General features: G+C 41.9%; 1 protein-coding gene across 1 annotated transcript in view; it reads right to left on the bottom strand.

Moving 5' to 3' along the window:
• Positions 1-16296, bottom strand: part of LOC137476814 (von Willebrand factor D and EGF domain-containing protein-like) — a 173023-nt gene extending 156727 nt beyond the window's left edge. The window contains exon 1 of the mRNA XM_068195162.1: positions 15961-16296. Coding sequence (XP_068051263.1) covers positions 15961-16057 — 97 coding nt within the window. The 5' untranslated portion in view covers positions 16058-16296. The remainder of the gene's footprint in view (positions 1-15960) is intronic.
• Positions 16297-17559: the final 1263 nt, after the last annotated feature.

The raw sequence follows: 17559 nt of genomic DNA, 5'->3' as shown, positions 1-17559 counted from the left end.
TTAAACGGGAGAAATAGGTTCTATAAGCAGAAATACTGTAAGTCAGAACCTTGCTTCCAGGCAGGAAAGTCCTGTTTGCTTGATTTCTAATCTAAATTATCAAGAAAAAGCACTCATAATTGTTGAGTGGTTGAGAAGTGGGCCCAGAGAGTACATCCTCTTCTCCTGTGAGGCTCTGTGGGTTGAATTCTCTCTCCTCAGTGAGTGCCACAGAGGCTTTAGATAAGGAACCTGTGAAGAATAGCTGAACAGTGAAAGCTATTACCCTAAAGACTGATATTTACTGGATTCCTGCTTTTTGCTTTTCTAGCTGAGTCACAGAATTTCCTTTGTTGCTGCACATTCATTTTCCTCCTTCCTCTAGCAAATACCTTTGAATTGAGGAGGCACATGTCTCATACACGGTTACCCAGAATCATCTCCAAAACCCCTTTTAAGTCCTGTTCACGTACAAATCAGCCTTGAACACTCCCAGGGCAGAGCAGTACATTAGCAAGCCCGAGAATTAACAGTAGAACTGGGTCAATGAAGAAAGGATATACTATGTGATCACAAGGTGACTGTTTCCACTGCAATGTGAAAAGCTGCTTTCAGTGCTGGAAATACAGTAGAGCAACAGTTAAATTAGTGCCACTGTACAGAGCTCATTTGGATGCCTGCCTGCTTGTTCTGATTTGCACAAGCAGTGGGAAAGGCTATTAGGATAATCAGGAGAATGAAGAGCTTGCTTTTAAAGTATAGGTTGAAATTAATTTGCTTAGCCTAGCAAAAGGGAAAACGAGGATGCATTTTGTGTTGCTGATATGAGCATAGCAGGGAGGGGAACTTGGGGTAAGGGAGAATGTGGTGAAAACATCTGCTTTCAGAGCAACATCTGTCAACATATTTGAGGTGGAAAACAGAGAATTTATTTCTTTTGAAAGGTAAAGATTCGAGCAAAATATCTTTTTTCCAAGATGGATTTGTCCCTTGCCTCTATAGCAAGGGACTTGAACTGAGCAAGGGCCATGGCATGGTTGGTTCAGGAGGGGCTTCTGTCCTGTCACTGAGGGAGTTCTCTGTGGTGGCATTGGCCAAATCCTCTCTTTTCTCTCTCCTCAGAGCATGGGTGTAACCAAAACAAGTCCTGTATGTGGCAGGCAAAAAGCCAGAGATACCCCCAGCCACGGTGACTGGGCAGACAGGTCTCTCCTACCACCCCCCTTTCTCTCATGGATATAATGCCTGAAAAACTTTCTGGGGACCAAATATGAGCATGATGCAAGAATTTATCCCCCCAGGTTACTTGGGTATATTTAATGAAAGGAAAATGTCTGCATATGACTACAGACACTGAAGCAGTGAAGCTGGAAGATTCTGGATCAGGAGATCAGAGAGCTCTGAAAGTTTTGAAAATATACTCTTGCCCTCACCCACTGCAGATTTTATTGAATGCTTACAAACCATGTTATTGTTTACAATATTTCACTCTTCTGACGCAAGAACTTTGAAACCTGTTATCTATTTTGTTATTTTATCATCAATTATTGAATTATTGTTGGGGGGAGGTTTATACATTCACCATCTTATCATAAATATCCTGGAATATAAAAATATCCGATTTTTACACTCTTCCAATGAATAAATTAAGTTGGATTTATGAGGCTTATGGCCTGTTCTTCGTCTGTTCTTTGGAGGGCTTTGTGAATGTGCAATGAGAGCTCTTATTTCTTATTATGGAATTTTATAGTCGCCATGTAACTGGGTTAATATAAGAAGTATAAATAAGGGTATGCATTTGCCTGTGAGATATTTGAATATGGAGAAGAGCATCTGAAGTTCAGAAAATATGAACTGAAGCACAGACTGTATATCTTACACTGTGAATAGGAAGAGAAACTGTTTCAAGTGCTGAAAAAAGAATGGAGTGTGTGGGAATTGTCCCCTAGGAAAGGTAAGAAAGCCATTGGATTTTTTTTTTTTTTTTTAAAGGCATTATGCTCTACTCTCCAACTACATTTTAGCAAACAGCCTCAGATGCTGCAGTTGCTCCCTCTCACCTGCTGGTCTCCTGCACAAACTGTCAGAAAGTGAAAGAAAAGGCACTGAGAGCAAGAGAAGCGGGAAAGGTTTAACAGCCAGGATGCTTTGCCTTCCAAGGGTTTCTTTTCTCTTTGGTCTGCAGGGACTTGGGTGATATTAGTTCATACAGCCTGAGACCCAGACAATAACCCCATCCTACTTTTAAAAGAAAAAAATAGCGACACACAAAATACTCTTTTTATTAAAGAACACAGGCTAAATCCTGTGATTCTCCCACTTGTGCCTGAACAAAAATTATCCTCATTCATCCCTGAGCTGTGTTCTTGTCCTTGCCATAGCTGAATGCTGCTTTAACAGCACCAGCTCCAGAAGGATGCACGCCATGTCCATGCACACAAAGGAAGGGATGGGGATGGAGCCAGCACAGCTGTGCCTGAAGAGACAGCAGCTGGAGAGGACTGGGGTGGCCACCAAAAGAGAGAACAGCTGGAGAACAAACCAAAAAAAAAAAAAAAAAGATTTTAAAGGAGGCACAGACAAGCTGGCTTAAGTGAGAGGAGCAGGTGCTGGGTCTGGATCTCACGGGCTGGGGAGACCCTGGGAAAGAGCAGAAAGGGAGATGGGAAGGAGAAAAGAGTTTGTGCTTAACACAGGTTGGGGGAAAGGCCATTCTAGCAGCTCTGCAGCCTCTGGGCTGTAGCAGTAAAAGGTCCTGGGGAAGGGGTTTGGCACAAGACTCATTTTTGGTTTCCCTTCAAAGCAGAAAGCTGGGGGGAAGCAGCACGAGGCTGCTGCTCCCAAAGGGTTCTGAGCCCTGCTGGGCGGATTTCCTTCTGCTGCCAACAGGATTGGCTGTGGTTGTCTGTAGGAATGGGACAGCCACCAGTTCATGGACCGGCTGACTGTAAAGCTCAGTATTTTGGAGCAGGGGTTCCCTGCTCTTTGTGCAGTACTGTAGATGAGAACCTTTGTACGCCTTTCAAAGTTAAAAGACCCGTTTTCCTTTAGCCCTAAAAGCGAGAGTGCAACAGGTATTCTGGGCATAAGGGGCACTTTATTCAAAAGGTTAAGAATCACACTGCTGTAATAAAGCAAAGCGGTGATTTCCCACTGTGCCTCACTGCTGTACTCATCTTTGCTGCTCTGGGGTGCCAGAGGGAGAGCCAGGCAATTGTGCTGTATTCTGCTTTGCTGTGAAATCCAGTCAAATTAATGAATTTGGGGTCCCTTGCGTTTTGCATAATTTATGTACATGACTTGCTGTTTAAAGTGTTTTGCAAAGTCAGGAAATAAATTGTAGGTTTTATAAAAATATCATAATTAAAAATTGACTTGTACTAAATATTGTCTCCAGGACCGTGTATGAAGTTCAAGTATGATAGATTGTTTTGCTCACTGAAAATGATAAAAAAACAGGAGAGATTTATTATGATAAAAAGTACTTTTTTAGGTGGTTACATTATCAATCTTTATATTGAGCCAAATGCTGCTTGCATTTCTTCTGTGCATATTTTATTGACTTCATTGTGACCCATTGGGGAAGGACAGAAATATTTGTATTACAGTGAAGAAATATTGTCACATACAAAATCAAAACATGTTCTTTAACCAGATATAAAATTTCAGAAGACAGAAATGTCTTTAATATGACTTAATCACTCTAGATTCTGGCAACCTACAATAAATTTTCTGCTATAAAAACAGAAGGGGAATTTTCTTGCCTTCCTTTGCATTAGTAATACAAATATCAAGATGATGAATGTTATTTTTTCAATAGTTTGATTCAGGAGAAAAAAAATGTAAAACTATGCAAAGGGGAATCTGTGATATGTAAGGCTGATCTTGATGTTTTTTTAATAAAAATTAGTTTGAGGACAGCTGTTACAATGAAAAAATGAGCCAAACTCTGTTCACTGCATGGCTGTTCTGTTCCCAGTGAAAATCAGTGGAGCTGGACAGGACCAACAGCCTTGAATTTCACATGGCATTGCATGTTGAATAACATGGGTTTAAAATTGGACACACACTCTTCTATTTTTACATGATATCAAACCAAGACTCAATTGTTTGAGCAGGGTACAGAGACATGCAAAAGTACTGTTAAAATGCAAAGTTCTACCTTGTTGCTATGATTAAGTTTTTTACAGAAAGGGTGATAAAGTTCTGGAATGGCTGCCTGGGGAGGTGGTGGAGTCACCATCCCTGGCTGTGTTTAACAAAGCCTGGATGTGGCGCTGGGTGCCAGGGTTTAGTTGAAGTGCTGGGGTTGGGTTGGACTCGATGATCTTGAAGGTCTCTTCCAACCCAGTGATTCTGTGATTAGAGATGAAGCAAGAAATACTTTCTTACCCTTTTCCCAGAACAAGGGTGCTGGGAGAGAAAAAATGTCCAAGGAAAAGACTGAGCAGGAGCTGGAGAACAGCAGGTGGGATGAGGCAGGCTCTGGGCAGGAAGGAAGCAGAGTCCCTGGACAGGGACAGGAGGCACAACAGCACCAAAACCTTCTGCTAAAGCTCCTCTCACAACCCTCGGCTTGAGCAGAGTGACTTGGGCACACGAATGTCTCCTGATCAAGCCCTGGAATGGCTGCCCGGGGAGGTGGTGGAGTCACCATCCCTGGCTGTGTTTAACAAAGCCTGGATGTGGCACTGGGTGCCAGGGTTTAGTTGAGGTGTTGGGGCTGGGTTGGACTCGATGATCTTGAAGGTCTCTTCCAGCCCAGTGATTCTGTGAATTCTATTTGTATGAGCCACAGTGTGAGACTGCAGGAGCAGGGCAGAGCTGGCTGGAGGCTCGTGCTCTCCCACCCAGCCCTTCCCTGGAATGCAGCAAGGAGCTCTCTCCTGCTGGATTTACTGCTCAGCAAGCTCTGCCTGGCAGTCATGGACTAGAATGGCCAGGCAAACAGGGAGAGAGGCATCCTTCTGGTGCACCCTCATGAAATGGGTTTGAAATAAGTTTTGATCTCTATGTCGGATATCTGTGAAAATGAAATTCTACTCAATGGCTGCTTTTTCTCCCGTTTTGCTGCCCAATTCTTGTTTGCTTCACAAAACAGTTTCTTTAAATAACAACACTAAGTTCATGAGGCAAATATAGGGAGAGCCGTGTAAAACTTCTTGATGATAAGCACATCATGAAAGTGGTACCTTAAACCCAAGAGACTGATTTTAGGCAGTGGCTGTCCTACAGATGCTGTTCTGCTGTTTGGTGCTGTCTGTTACTGCCAGCTCACGTTCCTCCACAGCTTCACTTGGGTTTCAAATCAACAATCACACACTGATAAGTTTGCTGGGCCTTTATTTTCCAGTTCCCTGAATTATGGGCTAGTGGCAAAATCACACAGATAAAATCTCCCAGATGCCTTATCTGCGTTTCAGAAATAAATAACATGCTGGGTTTACTCCTGAACTCTCTCACAAAATGCATCACTAGGGGTCACCAGAAAGAAGGGAAACTTTGTTATTTAACCTGGAATGCCTATGAATTTATACAGTGTTTTTCAGCTAATCTTTTAAAGAAGGTAATTTAGTCTTCAAAAAGCAAGACAAATTTATTTTTCTACAGACAACAGGTATTTCCTGCTAATGAAAATGCCATTATAGAAGGCCTGTATTAAAAAAAGAGGGGAAAAAAATGCTTGTGTGCAATTCCTCATTCCCATAATTACATGCTGATACTGAGTGGACACTGTGATTTGGAATTTTACTCCAAGCTAAAACAAGATGTTTGCCTTTCTGGCTTGGTAACCTGTGTCAGAATACCGGCTAATTTAGCAGTCTGAATTTCAATTTTTCAGCTAGGCTTTAACAAAGCAGCAATGATTTGATTCTGATAAAAACTTAATACAGTATCTTTAAGTTCAAAATTGTAGAAATACAGATTACGGATTTTCAGAATTTGTTCCAGCTCTTTGCTTGCAAATCTTAGAAAATATATCACGTGAGGTGATGAGGACTTTATCCAAGGACAGTCTGCTCAGGTGGAAAAATGAATATTTCAGGATATTTTGGGAGAAAAGAGCAAAAATAATGTGGGTGGAATTCAGTGGGGATTTGAGAAAGAATGAAGAAAAGAACAATAAAATGATGCCAAGCCAAATTCTTAATGCTGAACAAAGGCAAAGTTTACCTGTGAATATTCAGCCAATGGTCAGTTTGGCTTTAAGAAATATTAAAACGAGCCAAGGGATCAATCTCTTTTTAAAATACATCTATTTCTGCATTTTTCCAATGGCTTGATGCCTGTCACAAGAGAGGCCAGTGTTTGTAGGGGTGTTTGGATGTGCTGAGAACAGAGATCTGCCTGTGCACAGTCTGTGCTGCCATCAGTGAACATTTATGCAAGATCTCCCACGCTTTGTCTTGTCCTCCTTCAGTTTGGGTAGAAATGACATTCTTTCCTCCTCCCTCCTCAAATGTATATATTTTACAGCTAATGAAAAAGCTCAGGAAATATAACTGTCCCTTGTATTGATTTTGCTTTTATGTAGTGCCTTTTCCCCAAATGGATGCCAGAAGGCACTCTTAAAATCAAACTATATAGAACAATAATTTCTACCAGAATGGAAAAACATGGCAGCAGCTTAACAGAGCACTTTAGTGCTAGGCAACACTTTAGGAAATGAAGGTGGCTTTAAAGAGCAGGAATAAGCTTATGGCCTTGAAGAAGTTATTGGAAATGAATAAAGAGCAAGATCAAGAGCAGCCTCTGGAATCCACAGCTGCCCACTCTGGATGCAGGGAATATATTTCCAGTCCCTTTCTCAGAGCCTCTGATGTTAGAAAATGGGTGTTCCCAAGAATATCTTATAGGCTGAAATGTTATTTAAGTTATGAGGGCTCTCAAGATGTCAGATTTCAGTGCATGTCACAAATAAGCCAAGAGCCCCCAGCCCTTCACACAGAAATTGCTCCAATATATCCCTGTCTGCTCTGTGCCAGTGGGCACCTGCAGCCCCAGCTCCAGGACCCTTCCAGAACCTCCCAATTTAAGGAGTCCTGTGCCTTAAGCAAAATTACACTCTTTGTAAATTAGAAATTAGGTTCTTTTTATCCTTTTTTCTTTATGTAAAATATCTAGTTGCCTTATGCCTTCCCTTAAGCATAAAACAACAGGGAATGCAGGATAGTCCATGGCTTTCTTTTGGCATAAAAGGACCTCTGATTAGAAAAAGAAGTTGAAAATTGGTTAAAGCATTGCTTCCCAAGCACAAATGAACATAAATCACTCCTTTCTGCATTGCTGGGGACTCACAAACAAGTATCATTGCTAAAATTGAAATTTATTGCCCCTTTTATTCTGCTTGTTCATTCTTCATAAAAAAAAAAAAAAAAAAGTATCCTCTGGTTAGAGCTGGTCAGGAATTTTAAGTTTTGTTTATTTTGCATGACGTTAATGAAACTTTTTATAGAAATTTGAAAGCAAATTTTGTTGTGGGTGAAGGTTTTATGTTAGGCAAGGAAGAATTTGAAGGGTCATGCACTTGGGCATAAGGTTTTGACCAAAATAACATGTATGGATCAATTGATGATTAGTCTGTTTACTCATCTAACTATGCCAGAACTGCTTTATTATTATTTTTTATATATAGCATATATGCATTATGCTATAGAATGATTGAGGCTGCTGTCCATCACAGGTATTTATCCCTTTACTGAACACATGGGAGACTGACACCAAAGCCCTCATTTCAAGATGTATTTAATTACTAATAGAAAGTGAAGCAGTTCAGATAAGATATTCTCTCTGGCATAATCGATGGAGCAGTTCTGAGGGCACCTGTCTGTGACAGAAGAGATTGATCCAGTTCCTGTATCCTAAAACACAACATCTTTCCTGTCAGCAGTGATCAACAAAATATCAGACTTTCTGTTAACTCTTTGGGCTTCTCCTGGTTGTGTCTCAGGGGAAAAGTATTAACATTTTTAAATGTTTGCAGTTGTGAAAGCAATCAGACAGAAGAAAAGCTCTCTGTGTGGACCAGCAGTGGTTGCTCATGCTGAAGTAGGAGCTTTTTGGGCAGTCATATAACCTGTGAGCTGTCATGCAGATAATCACAGTGAGGAGCTGGGCTGTAACAGCAGTGATGGAATTCAGAGGCAAGCCCTTCCCCTTAATGGGTGGATTTGTGAGGTTTATTTTTGTGGCTGTAATTTTTCTTGCAGCATTCCTGCAGCACTAATTGCTGTGAGAATTGCATGAGGCAGGGATAACTCTGGACAGAGGGATGTTTCCTGTGCTTAGGTCTCCACGTGGCCACCTTCTTCAGGACTGCAGTGTTTTCGTTTCATACTCAGTTTAGCTCCATTGAAAGCAACATAAAGTTGTCATCTAAGGGTCTTAAAAAGTAAAACCTGATTCTACCACAAACCCCACATCTTTTGTTTCCAGAGCTGATTGGTTTCCAACTAATCAGGTATTTAAGGTCTGTACCTCCAGCTTTTCTGAGTGATGAAGCAGCTCCTGCTTTCTTCCAACACAGTTTTTTCCCTTGTGAGGGTTTCCGTGCCTTGGGAGCAGTGTGGGGCTGACCAAGGACAGCTCTCCATGTCCCCTCAAATCCTGCCAGCACCTAATGGGGCTGCTTGGTATTCTCAGGAGGAAAGCTGCAAGCTCAGATCTAGAGAGAAGATGAAGTTGTTTGGAAACAGCAGATGAATATCATTGTCAGAGGTGTATTAATGAGAGAATGTGTCTCCACACCCATGCAGAGTAGAGGTAATAGCAAACAGAACAAGAAATCTTCGTGGCTAACAGACGTTAGGAAGCAGCAGGAATAACTGTGGGGGATTTTCCTGATTAAGATATCAGTTATTGGGGAAAGGCCGAGAAGCAGCGAGGGACAGGGGTGGGCAGTAAGTAGATTTATGATTTGTGTCAGAGCTGTTTGGACTGTAAGGCAGCAATCATGTCAAGAGGAGAAAAGAGTTGTGAAATTCCTCTGGGAGATGCATGGGTTGTGCTGGGATTGCCTGCAGCCCCAGTGCAGCTGTCCTGAGGACATCAGTGCTGTGAGCCCCATGCAGCACGCACCAGGGACAGGGGTTAAGCCAAACCTCATCCTTCCCCATCCAAGACTGAACTTCCCCCAAGGAACTGCCAAAGCTTCCTTCCTCTGAGGAGCACAAATGAGTCTTGTGTGGGCAGATGCTGAGCCCACAGGCAATGGCACAGCACATCCTTTCCCTGAAGCCACCCCCAGGGAGGGGAGGGGACCCAAAAGCATCTTTGCTCCAGACTGGGAATGCTGTGATGTATTCCAGCTTTCCCAGTGAATTTCTGCTGCATGATCAGTTGAAAAAACTAAAGCTGGCAAAAGACTGAAAGTTATCTGAAACTGGAGGTTTTGTATATTTAACAATTGTGAGCAAGACTTATGAAGGATAATATGGGAGAAAAGAAGCCCAAATGTTTCAGGAAGGTTACGGGATGTGGATGTCTGGCACTCACAACACTCTGTTGGATGCAAAAACTTCTGGGGTGCTTCTGGGCTAGCTAAGGGAAAAGAATAGATTTCTTTGACCTTTATTCTGCTTTATACATGTTCAGAAAATCAAATGTCCATGTATTTTAGCATTTGAAGAGGGAGTTGCATGTACGGTGGGGTAGGAAATAGCCTTCTTTTCATTTTCCTTCTATTTCTTGCAAAAGAAAACCAACAATTTAATTAGATTTCATCCTGTTTTTGTCTTTGTTGCCAGCTTTAATCTTAACATCTAATAGAAAAACAGAGCAAATGGCTTTGTGAATTTTTATATATTTTTTGCCTCTAGTCCATTAAGAACAGAGCTGAATATAAGGTAGCCTGAGTGAATCAAAGCATCCGTGCTGTGCTGTTGAAGGAGGCTGAGTCACAGACAAGGAGTTTTATAGCAAGCCCATAGTTGATTGTAAAGTAAATAATTGGGGGAAAGGGACAAAGAAGATTAAAGTAATCTCTGAATCATCTTTGTGATCTGGTACCTGGACTAGATCAGCAGTTAAGTCTAATAATGCTAATTCTAAAGAAATTTTTACTTATTAGACATTAGCTTAGGTGTTAAAGAAGCCACTGACTGAATTTTACCTTCCTTTGCTCTTCATACAGACCTGCAGGATGTCAGTGAGATAAAATTCCATGAAAAGTGTGCATGATGGTCAAGCATCAGCAAATTACAATCTCAAATGGAGATGAGAAGGAAGAAAGTGTTGACATAAGACAGGCTCCTTTCTGTAAAGGAACTAACTTGTTTAGATCCCAAGTAATTTTTCATATTTACCATTAAACTCATTAGAGACCTATTGAGGAACATCTGAGAACCCTCTTGTCTTTGAAACATCTTCTAGATTTATTTTTGTTCCACAAACTTTTGCCTTCTGAGGCAAATTGAACATAAATTGATCAGCTATTTAAAAAATGGAGAGAAAATAAAGCTGGGAGATATTTTGCCTCTTCTTATTAGAATGAGGAGGAGGAAGAGTTGGGGCACCCTCCAGTTTGGGGGAAGTGCAGTGGCTACTGAAATGATTAGCAAATACTGCAGGAGGGGGCATTTACTGAACCAGCACACAAAGCTGCCAAGGGACAGTTGAGTTGTAAAACACTTCAGCTACCACAGGAGATGCATTACATTATTGTGGTAGGCAGATAATTTGCTATCCAGCTCTTGGAAGCTGCTTTGTAGAAAAAAAATAAAAAAAAAAAATAGGGGAATAAGCAAACTCATTCTCAATCGATGAATTAATATAAAACCAGCAAAAGGAGCAGAGCAGACTACTACAATCCCTCAGCTATATTAGGCAATCAATTTTTTTTCCCTTTCAATATGTAGAATATTCCCTCGTGGCTCCCCGTGGATGCCATGCAGTGTGCACACAGCAATCAAGGCAATAGACGTCAGAATAATCAAAATAAGATGTGTCAGAAGGAAGCAAATGAGTACATACTCTCATTAAGTAAATCTCTTAAGAGCTTAACGTAGAAAACTCTTCCCAGAAAAGCTGCACAAACAATTGCCTGCACTAACACGTGGCTTTATTGCTGTTTCAAAGGCAGATAAAAATATTCGTCAATCTAATCCACACATTTTCAGATTTCACCCTAAATAATCTCTACCTGAGGCAAAACACATAATGTAGCTGCCACAGTGACATTAATAAAGGTCATAACTGAAGGTAAAATATACTACTTGGAAAAAAACTTCAAAATCATTAAACAAGCAACGTGCTGCAAAGCACGTTAAAGAAAATATCCATTTCTGCAGTGGACTGGCAATGTTCAAGACCAGACTTCCATCTGTTAGGTGACAAGACACTTCATCCAGCTAGTAAGTAGCAAAAAAGTCAGTACACACCTTCCAGGGAAAAAAAATTTAGACAAAATCAGTAATCTGGCTGCCTTGAGGACTTATCCCAGCAAAAAATTCAAAGAGTCAGTACAAACCCAGTCCAAAATCAACATAATGGGACTTCCACAATGCTCCCAGCCTTTTGAGGCAGCAAGCCTGTGGCACAAAAAAAAGGGGAGGAAATGTATCTGGAGGAAAGAGCCATTTCCAAAGCTCAAATTATTTTAATAGGCTACAGAAGTGGTCTAGGAAGAAGTAGGAACAATTGGAAAAGAAATTCTGTCTCGAATGAAGCTAATTCAGGATTAACTTTTCCTTCTGCTCTCCTGCTATATTTGTATGATAAAGAACTTAGAGCATTTTGGAAGGCAAATGGATCATTTCTCATTGAAAACAAAGGGAATATGGGGGGAATTTCAAGTACTGGCCACCTAAAACACATTAAGCAGACCAAAACCTACCAGAAATACTTTGTGCCCCCTTGAGTTTGCGTGTGGCCATTTGACTTCAGACTTCACAGGGAGGATGGCGAGGGGCTGAGCATTTTTATTTGCCCTCCAATTTACTGCGTTGGCTTTTGTGCCAGTTTTGAGCCGTGCCAGAGCTGATGGGGCTGGGTTGTGACTCCTGGGACCCATCTCAGCCTCACCAGAGGGTTTTCCTCATGACCTTGAGGCACTCCAGGTCCCCATGCCATCAGTAAGGCAGAGGGATGATGCTCCCTCTCCACAGTGATTTGTCTTGTCAGGTCAGGAGTAAACACTGATTTGTCTCGACTCCTCGCGGCTCCTATCGATTGCCAGGGAAGTTGGATGTGCACAATACTTCTTCAGGTTTGGCATTCTGAGACAAAATAACTTTGAGGAACTGGACCATTAAAGGAAACATTTTGGCCATGAATGTCCTAAACTGTTATGAGCAGTGTCTAATAAATTGATTCTCAATTTCAGCACAGTGCAGAGTAGTAAATAGCTGCTAAGGGGTTTAAAGAGCTTACACGTTTGTCAGGCCAATGGGAAATAGGCAAATCCTTGGGAGATGCAGCTGAAAGGCAGCCCTCTCACACCAAACATATCTTTAACCCTGTAGAACTTTGAAGGCAATAATTAATTTTCATCAGAAGATTAAAAAGCAAATGCGCAAGCAAAAAATTATTTCCCTGAAAATTTCAAAGTCCTAAAATCCAGTAGCGGCACACCAGTACAGGCCAGGACAGTCAAAACTAAGGTGACAGAGGTTCCCTCATCCCTAGACTTCAACAGTGCCCAGTTTTGCCTTCCTTATGAATGATCTTCCCCTGAAATGGCACAGCCCTTGTCCTTCTGGTAAAAAAGAGTGGAACAAACAAGTTATCAGCAAGCAGAAATTACTGGGCAGCCCCTGCTTCCCTTTGACAGCACAAAATCAGATAAATTCAGATTTCAATCTTAGTTTAAAAAATACAAACTGGCTCAATTTCGGCCAATGGCCTGGTCTGGTGGGTGGCAACCATGCCCATGGCAGGAGAGTTGGAACTAGGTGATCTTTAAGGTCCCTTCCAACCCAAACTGTTCTGGGACTCCATGATAATTCCAGATAGTGAAGCTATAGTGGTATTTGATAATGACAAAATGTAATGAGAGGGAAATAAAATATTAGCCTGTAAGTGACTTTTGATGATTAAAAATGATGTTGAGAGAGAAACATAAGGTAAAGGTTGTTCCTCTCCCTTTAGAATTTGTTACTATCTTTTTGGCATAGCCAGGAGTCTTGGCTCTACTTCCACAGGAAAGTATTCAGGGGGTTATTGTTTGTTTGTAAATGTCTGCTGTGCTTTCCACAGAGCAAAGCCACAGAGCCAGATTAATCCCAGGGCTATTTCCAGAGGCACAGGAATGGTCTGACCAAACCCACTCGTGGCCTGAGAGCTTGATCCCTGTAAGCTTTTTCCAGGTATTCCAGATCCTGGGGATCCCCTGGGGTGGTCAAACCCCTCTTTGCTCAGGGAAGAAGCCCTGGGGCTCCAGGGTGTTGCTGGAGACCTGCGTGGAATGTTTGAGCCTGACCAAGGGATGGGAGAGTTTGTCACTTCTGGCAGATACTTGAAGCAGGTGGGAAAAATCCTGAATAGTTTGATTAGTTCCTTTTGAAATATTCATGGGGAATTTTTGTTTCCAGGATGGACAGTCCATGGCACTCAGGTTTTACAGCAGAAGCTCAGAGGAATCATGGGTTGCTTGTGGGTAGAGCACAAAGCAAGTTAGATACTCTGATTTTCACTTCATTCTTCTGTACAAAGCAAGACCAGGGCTCATATAATTGCAAGATATACTGAGTGGTTTTTGCCTATTTCCATTTTGACTATTTTCCATGCTTTGACTATTTCCATTTACTTTCTTAAATTAAATTAGACCACTTGGGTCACTGGAAACACACCATCTTTCCATGCTGGCTGTAGGCACCTCACCTTCCCCTGACACCATCCTTTCTCTTCTCTTTCTCCACCTCTGGATATGCTCAAATTCCTTCTTCTGTGTTTCAGAGTTGAGGGAAACCCACAGGAGTAAACTTGCAAACAATTAATTGTAGTTGAGTTTACTACATATGTAACACCTTGCAGTGAAGCCCCAGTGGATTTTGGGAGCTTCAAGGGTACCTTTGCAGGAAACTCATATCCAAATTAAAAACTTTCTCAGCTGTACATTATAAAAAGGCTCCAGAGGGGATGGAGAGAAATTCCTTTTCGCTGGTGATGTTACAAGCAACTATTTTAAGATATATGTTTTTCTGTAAGATACCTTTGTAAAAAAATCAATTGCCTTTTTCTCTTGACTGACTTATTTACAGAATTTCATCTCAGAAAAGTCTGACAAGCTGTGCTGTGTCAGCCCTCCCACATCTATGATTCACTGAGTTGCTTTTGTCCCTGATGCTTAGTCCTGTAATAGAGAGCAGCTACAGGTGTTGTTGGTAACCTTTTTGTGTTTCTCAGTCATGGGAAATGATGCAAAAAACCCAAGTATTGAGAATTCCCTCAGTCACAGGGAGCTTTGTTACCTAAAATAAGAGTGCAGACATGATAAAGTTCTTCCTTGGTCTTTAAATTACTTTTTAATCTTCTTTTTTTAACAAAGCATCTGCAAAGTGCTCTTTGGTATCTTGAATAAGATCTTTCTTATTCACCATTAAATTCTTATGGGATTAGTAGGTTTATTACAGTAAAAAAGTAAACAGCATATGGCTCTGTTAATATCCTAATATCCTTATAGTGTCACAATCCAATCTATCAGAATGTAAACTTTTTTTAGCAGTTTCATTTACTTCAAGTTCACTTTATGGAAAAAAAAAACCCACACAACAAGCCTGATGAATCCTTCTGCATCACCTAAGAGACAGCACAATACTTGATTCTTTTGTGTTCCCAGTTTAATAAATATGTTGATATATATTACCTGCAGTAGGAAAAATACAGTGGCAAATACAGTTTCTTAGTTACTAGGAGTTAAAAGGTGGTTTCCCCCTGATGAAAAGCCTGTTCTATCAGATAAGTTGCTGCTACACTCCATAAAACTGGCAACCCTTCAAAAGGTTTCAGAAATTAAAGGCATTGTTTGAAGATAAAGGCAATAAGGTCATTTGCTTTGAGTTTAGTCCTGCAAAACTTTCTGGGTGACCCTTTGGTATTCAAGTGAGGAGGGCTCTAAATTGTTTTATCTTCATAGAGCTAATGGCTGCTGGCTGACAGTCACTGTTAAGACTAGTTGGGACTCTACTAGAATTAAATTTTGCAAAATATTACAGCACGTTTCCTTTAAGGGGGAGTGCCTCTGCAGAGTTTGCCACAGCTGAATCCATAATCACTCACAGCACTACGCTCTTTGCTTTTCTCAGTTTCTTTTATTAACTCAGTTTTCACTAGCTGAATAATGTCTAACATGATTCTCAATGTAGTTTTGTGTTCAATTAATAAAGCTGTATAAACAAGCCACATATGTGAAATCTATGTCCCCTTCAAACTCTCTGCTAGAGTGAAACAAGACTTACATTTAATGTGTACAGTACTAGAGAAATTACTCAAGAACTTTTTATTGCCAGAGGCTGTAGAGCTGTGTATGATTATTATATGTGTAATTAACTAATCTATAATGTTCTTCTGATATATGGTGTATATAATTTTTTCCTAGAGGAACAGAATGTTATTTTAAAGCCTTTTTTTTTTCTTTTATGGTTTGTTTCATTTATTCCATTTATGGGAAAATGTTATGTATACTCCTTAAATAACTGGACTTTTTTTTTTTTTTTCTAGTAGGAAGTAAGAATTTTCACAGGTTTTAATATTTTTATTTTTTGCTAAAAAAGAAGTGTAGCAAAGGAAAGGGAATCTCTTGTAATGATCAATATACATCATGTGCTGAAAGTGTGCTTGGCTTTCACTGTGACCTCCTTCTTTACTTTAGTTGTTTATTTTAACCTTACTTCCATCCTGTTTCAGAGACTCTCTAATAACAGCCCTCTGTCACTCCAACCCACATTCAAAAGTAAACGTAAACAAGATCATCTCAGTAGCAAATACACACGAACTCCGTCCCCCAAACGACCATCAGGTAATTAAAAAGCACAAAATCCTTACCTGATGTCGCTGGCTCAGTGCTCATGGCCAGCAAGGGAATCCAGCAGAGGTAGGCAACAAGCCGGGGACGCTGATGGGAGGGAAAGGGCTGCTGCATAGTGTCCGAGGCAGCTTTTATCCCTGCATCTGCAGTTGCTTACAACTTTTGAAGTCCTAAACTTTGCAGGAAAAGCCATCAGCCCTCCTGCCTGCTGCCTGTTTCATTTTTTTTTTTAAATTTTCCTCCCCCGCCTTTCTTTCGTTCTTTTCAATGCACTCTCTTGGAGAGGGCTTAATGTGTCATTAATGCCAGAATTTCCAAGAGGGAATCCCTCCAGCCACGCTCACATTCACACACAGAGCACACGTGTCCCTGCAGCTGCTGCAGCCGCAGCTGCCGGGGTTTGTCCCCCTGAGCTCCAGGACAGCCTGTGCTCCTGTGGGAGCTGATCCCAAAGGAGCTGGGGCTAGCAATGTGCTGCTCCTCAGGGTTTGGAGACAGCCAGCACTGAGTGGAGATCACTGCAGTCACATCTGAGGGGCCTGAGAAATGAGGGGGTGTTGCATCCCAGGTTTGGGTTCACATTATGGGTTTTTCCTTTGTTAGTTTTCCAGTTCTTTGTACCCTCGTGCATCCCCCGGGTTTTCCCCTACTCCTGTGGTTTCCGTGCCCGTCTTCCCGTTCTCGCGGTCCCACTCACCCCAAAGTCTCGTGTCCGCCCCTGCCGTGTTCCCATTGGTCGCTGTAGTACACGTCATCACCGCGATGTCTGTACCCATTGGGCGGGAGGGCTCCCCGTCCGCCCTGTCCCTTCCCTATTTGATCCCACTCCTCGGCATGCTCGAGGCCATTTGCGTCCGTGCGAAGCTGGGAGCGGCTGCAGCCTTTCCATCGCAGCTCTCGCAGGCAATAAAGCATCCAGCCGCCACGCGGACGGATTTGGACGAATTCCCTGCCTCTTTGTTTCTTCCCTCGCGCCGACGGCAAAGCGCGGCCAACAGCCCACCCCGGAGCGCGACAGCAAAAGCGCCCGGAAACTGCGGCAAGCCCCGGCCCCGACGAAAAGCTGAGACGCCCAAGCCGGGCATTCGGGAGCTGATCGGGGCAGACAAAAATAAAGAGCAGCCGCGAGGGGGGCTTTTCAGTGTCACCGCAGCAGCCAGAGTGACAGAACAGAGCACTGAAGCAGAGTTCCATCACTCAGGTGGCTCTGATGCCTTAGGATTTTAGCTTTTGTATTTTTCATGTGTTTGTAATCCTGAAATTCTTTCATGTATAGCTCTAAACTCCATACAGAGTCTTGGCTGCTGTCTTCACATTTTGGTCAGACACAATTCCTCTCTAGGCGTGAGAATCAAGGACACTTTCATGTCTCAGGCCCTGGGAGATGGAAACAAAAGTGAGTTGTGGGGGAGCAAACTGGGGCTAAATGACTTCATTACCCGAAGCTGTAATTGGAAGATTAAGCCCCAGTATGCCAAAGGACCAAACTTACAAAAGTGTGAAAGCCTGTACCTGTGGTCCATTTTGGGTGTAGCCCCTGAGGGGGCTTCATCTGCCCAAAATGTACCTGGAGGCCCTTCAGTAAATAGAACTGCTTTTTTTCCTCTTAATTTTGT

This window comes from Anomalospiza imberbis, chromosome 7 (assembly GCF_031753505.1).
Source record: "Anomalospiza imberbis isolate Cuckoo-Finch-1a 21T00152 chromosome 7, ASM3175350v1, whole genome shotgun sequence".
Lineage (NCBI taxonomy): Eukaryota > Metazoa > Chordata > Aves > Passeriformes > Viduidae > Anomalospiza > Anomalospiza imberbis.
This window is presented reverse-complemented; position numbering and strand designations above follow the sequence as displayed.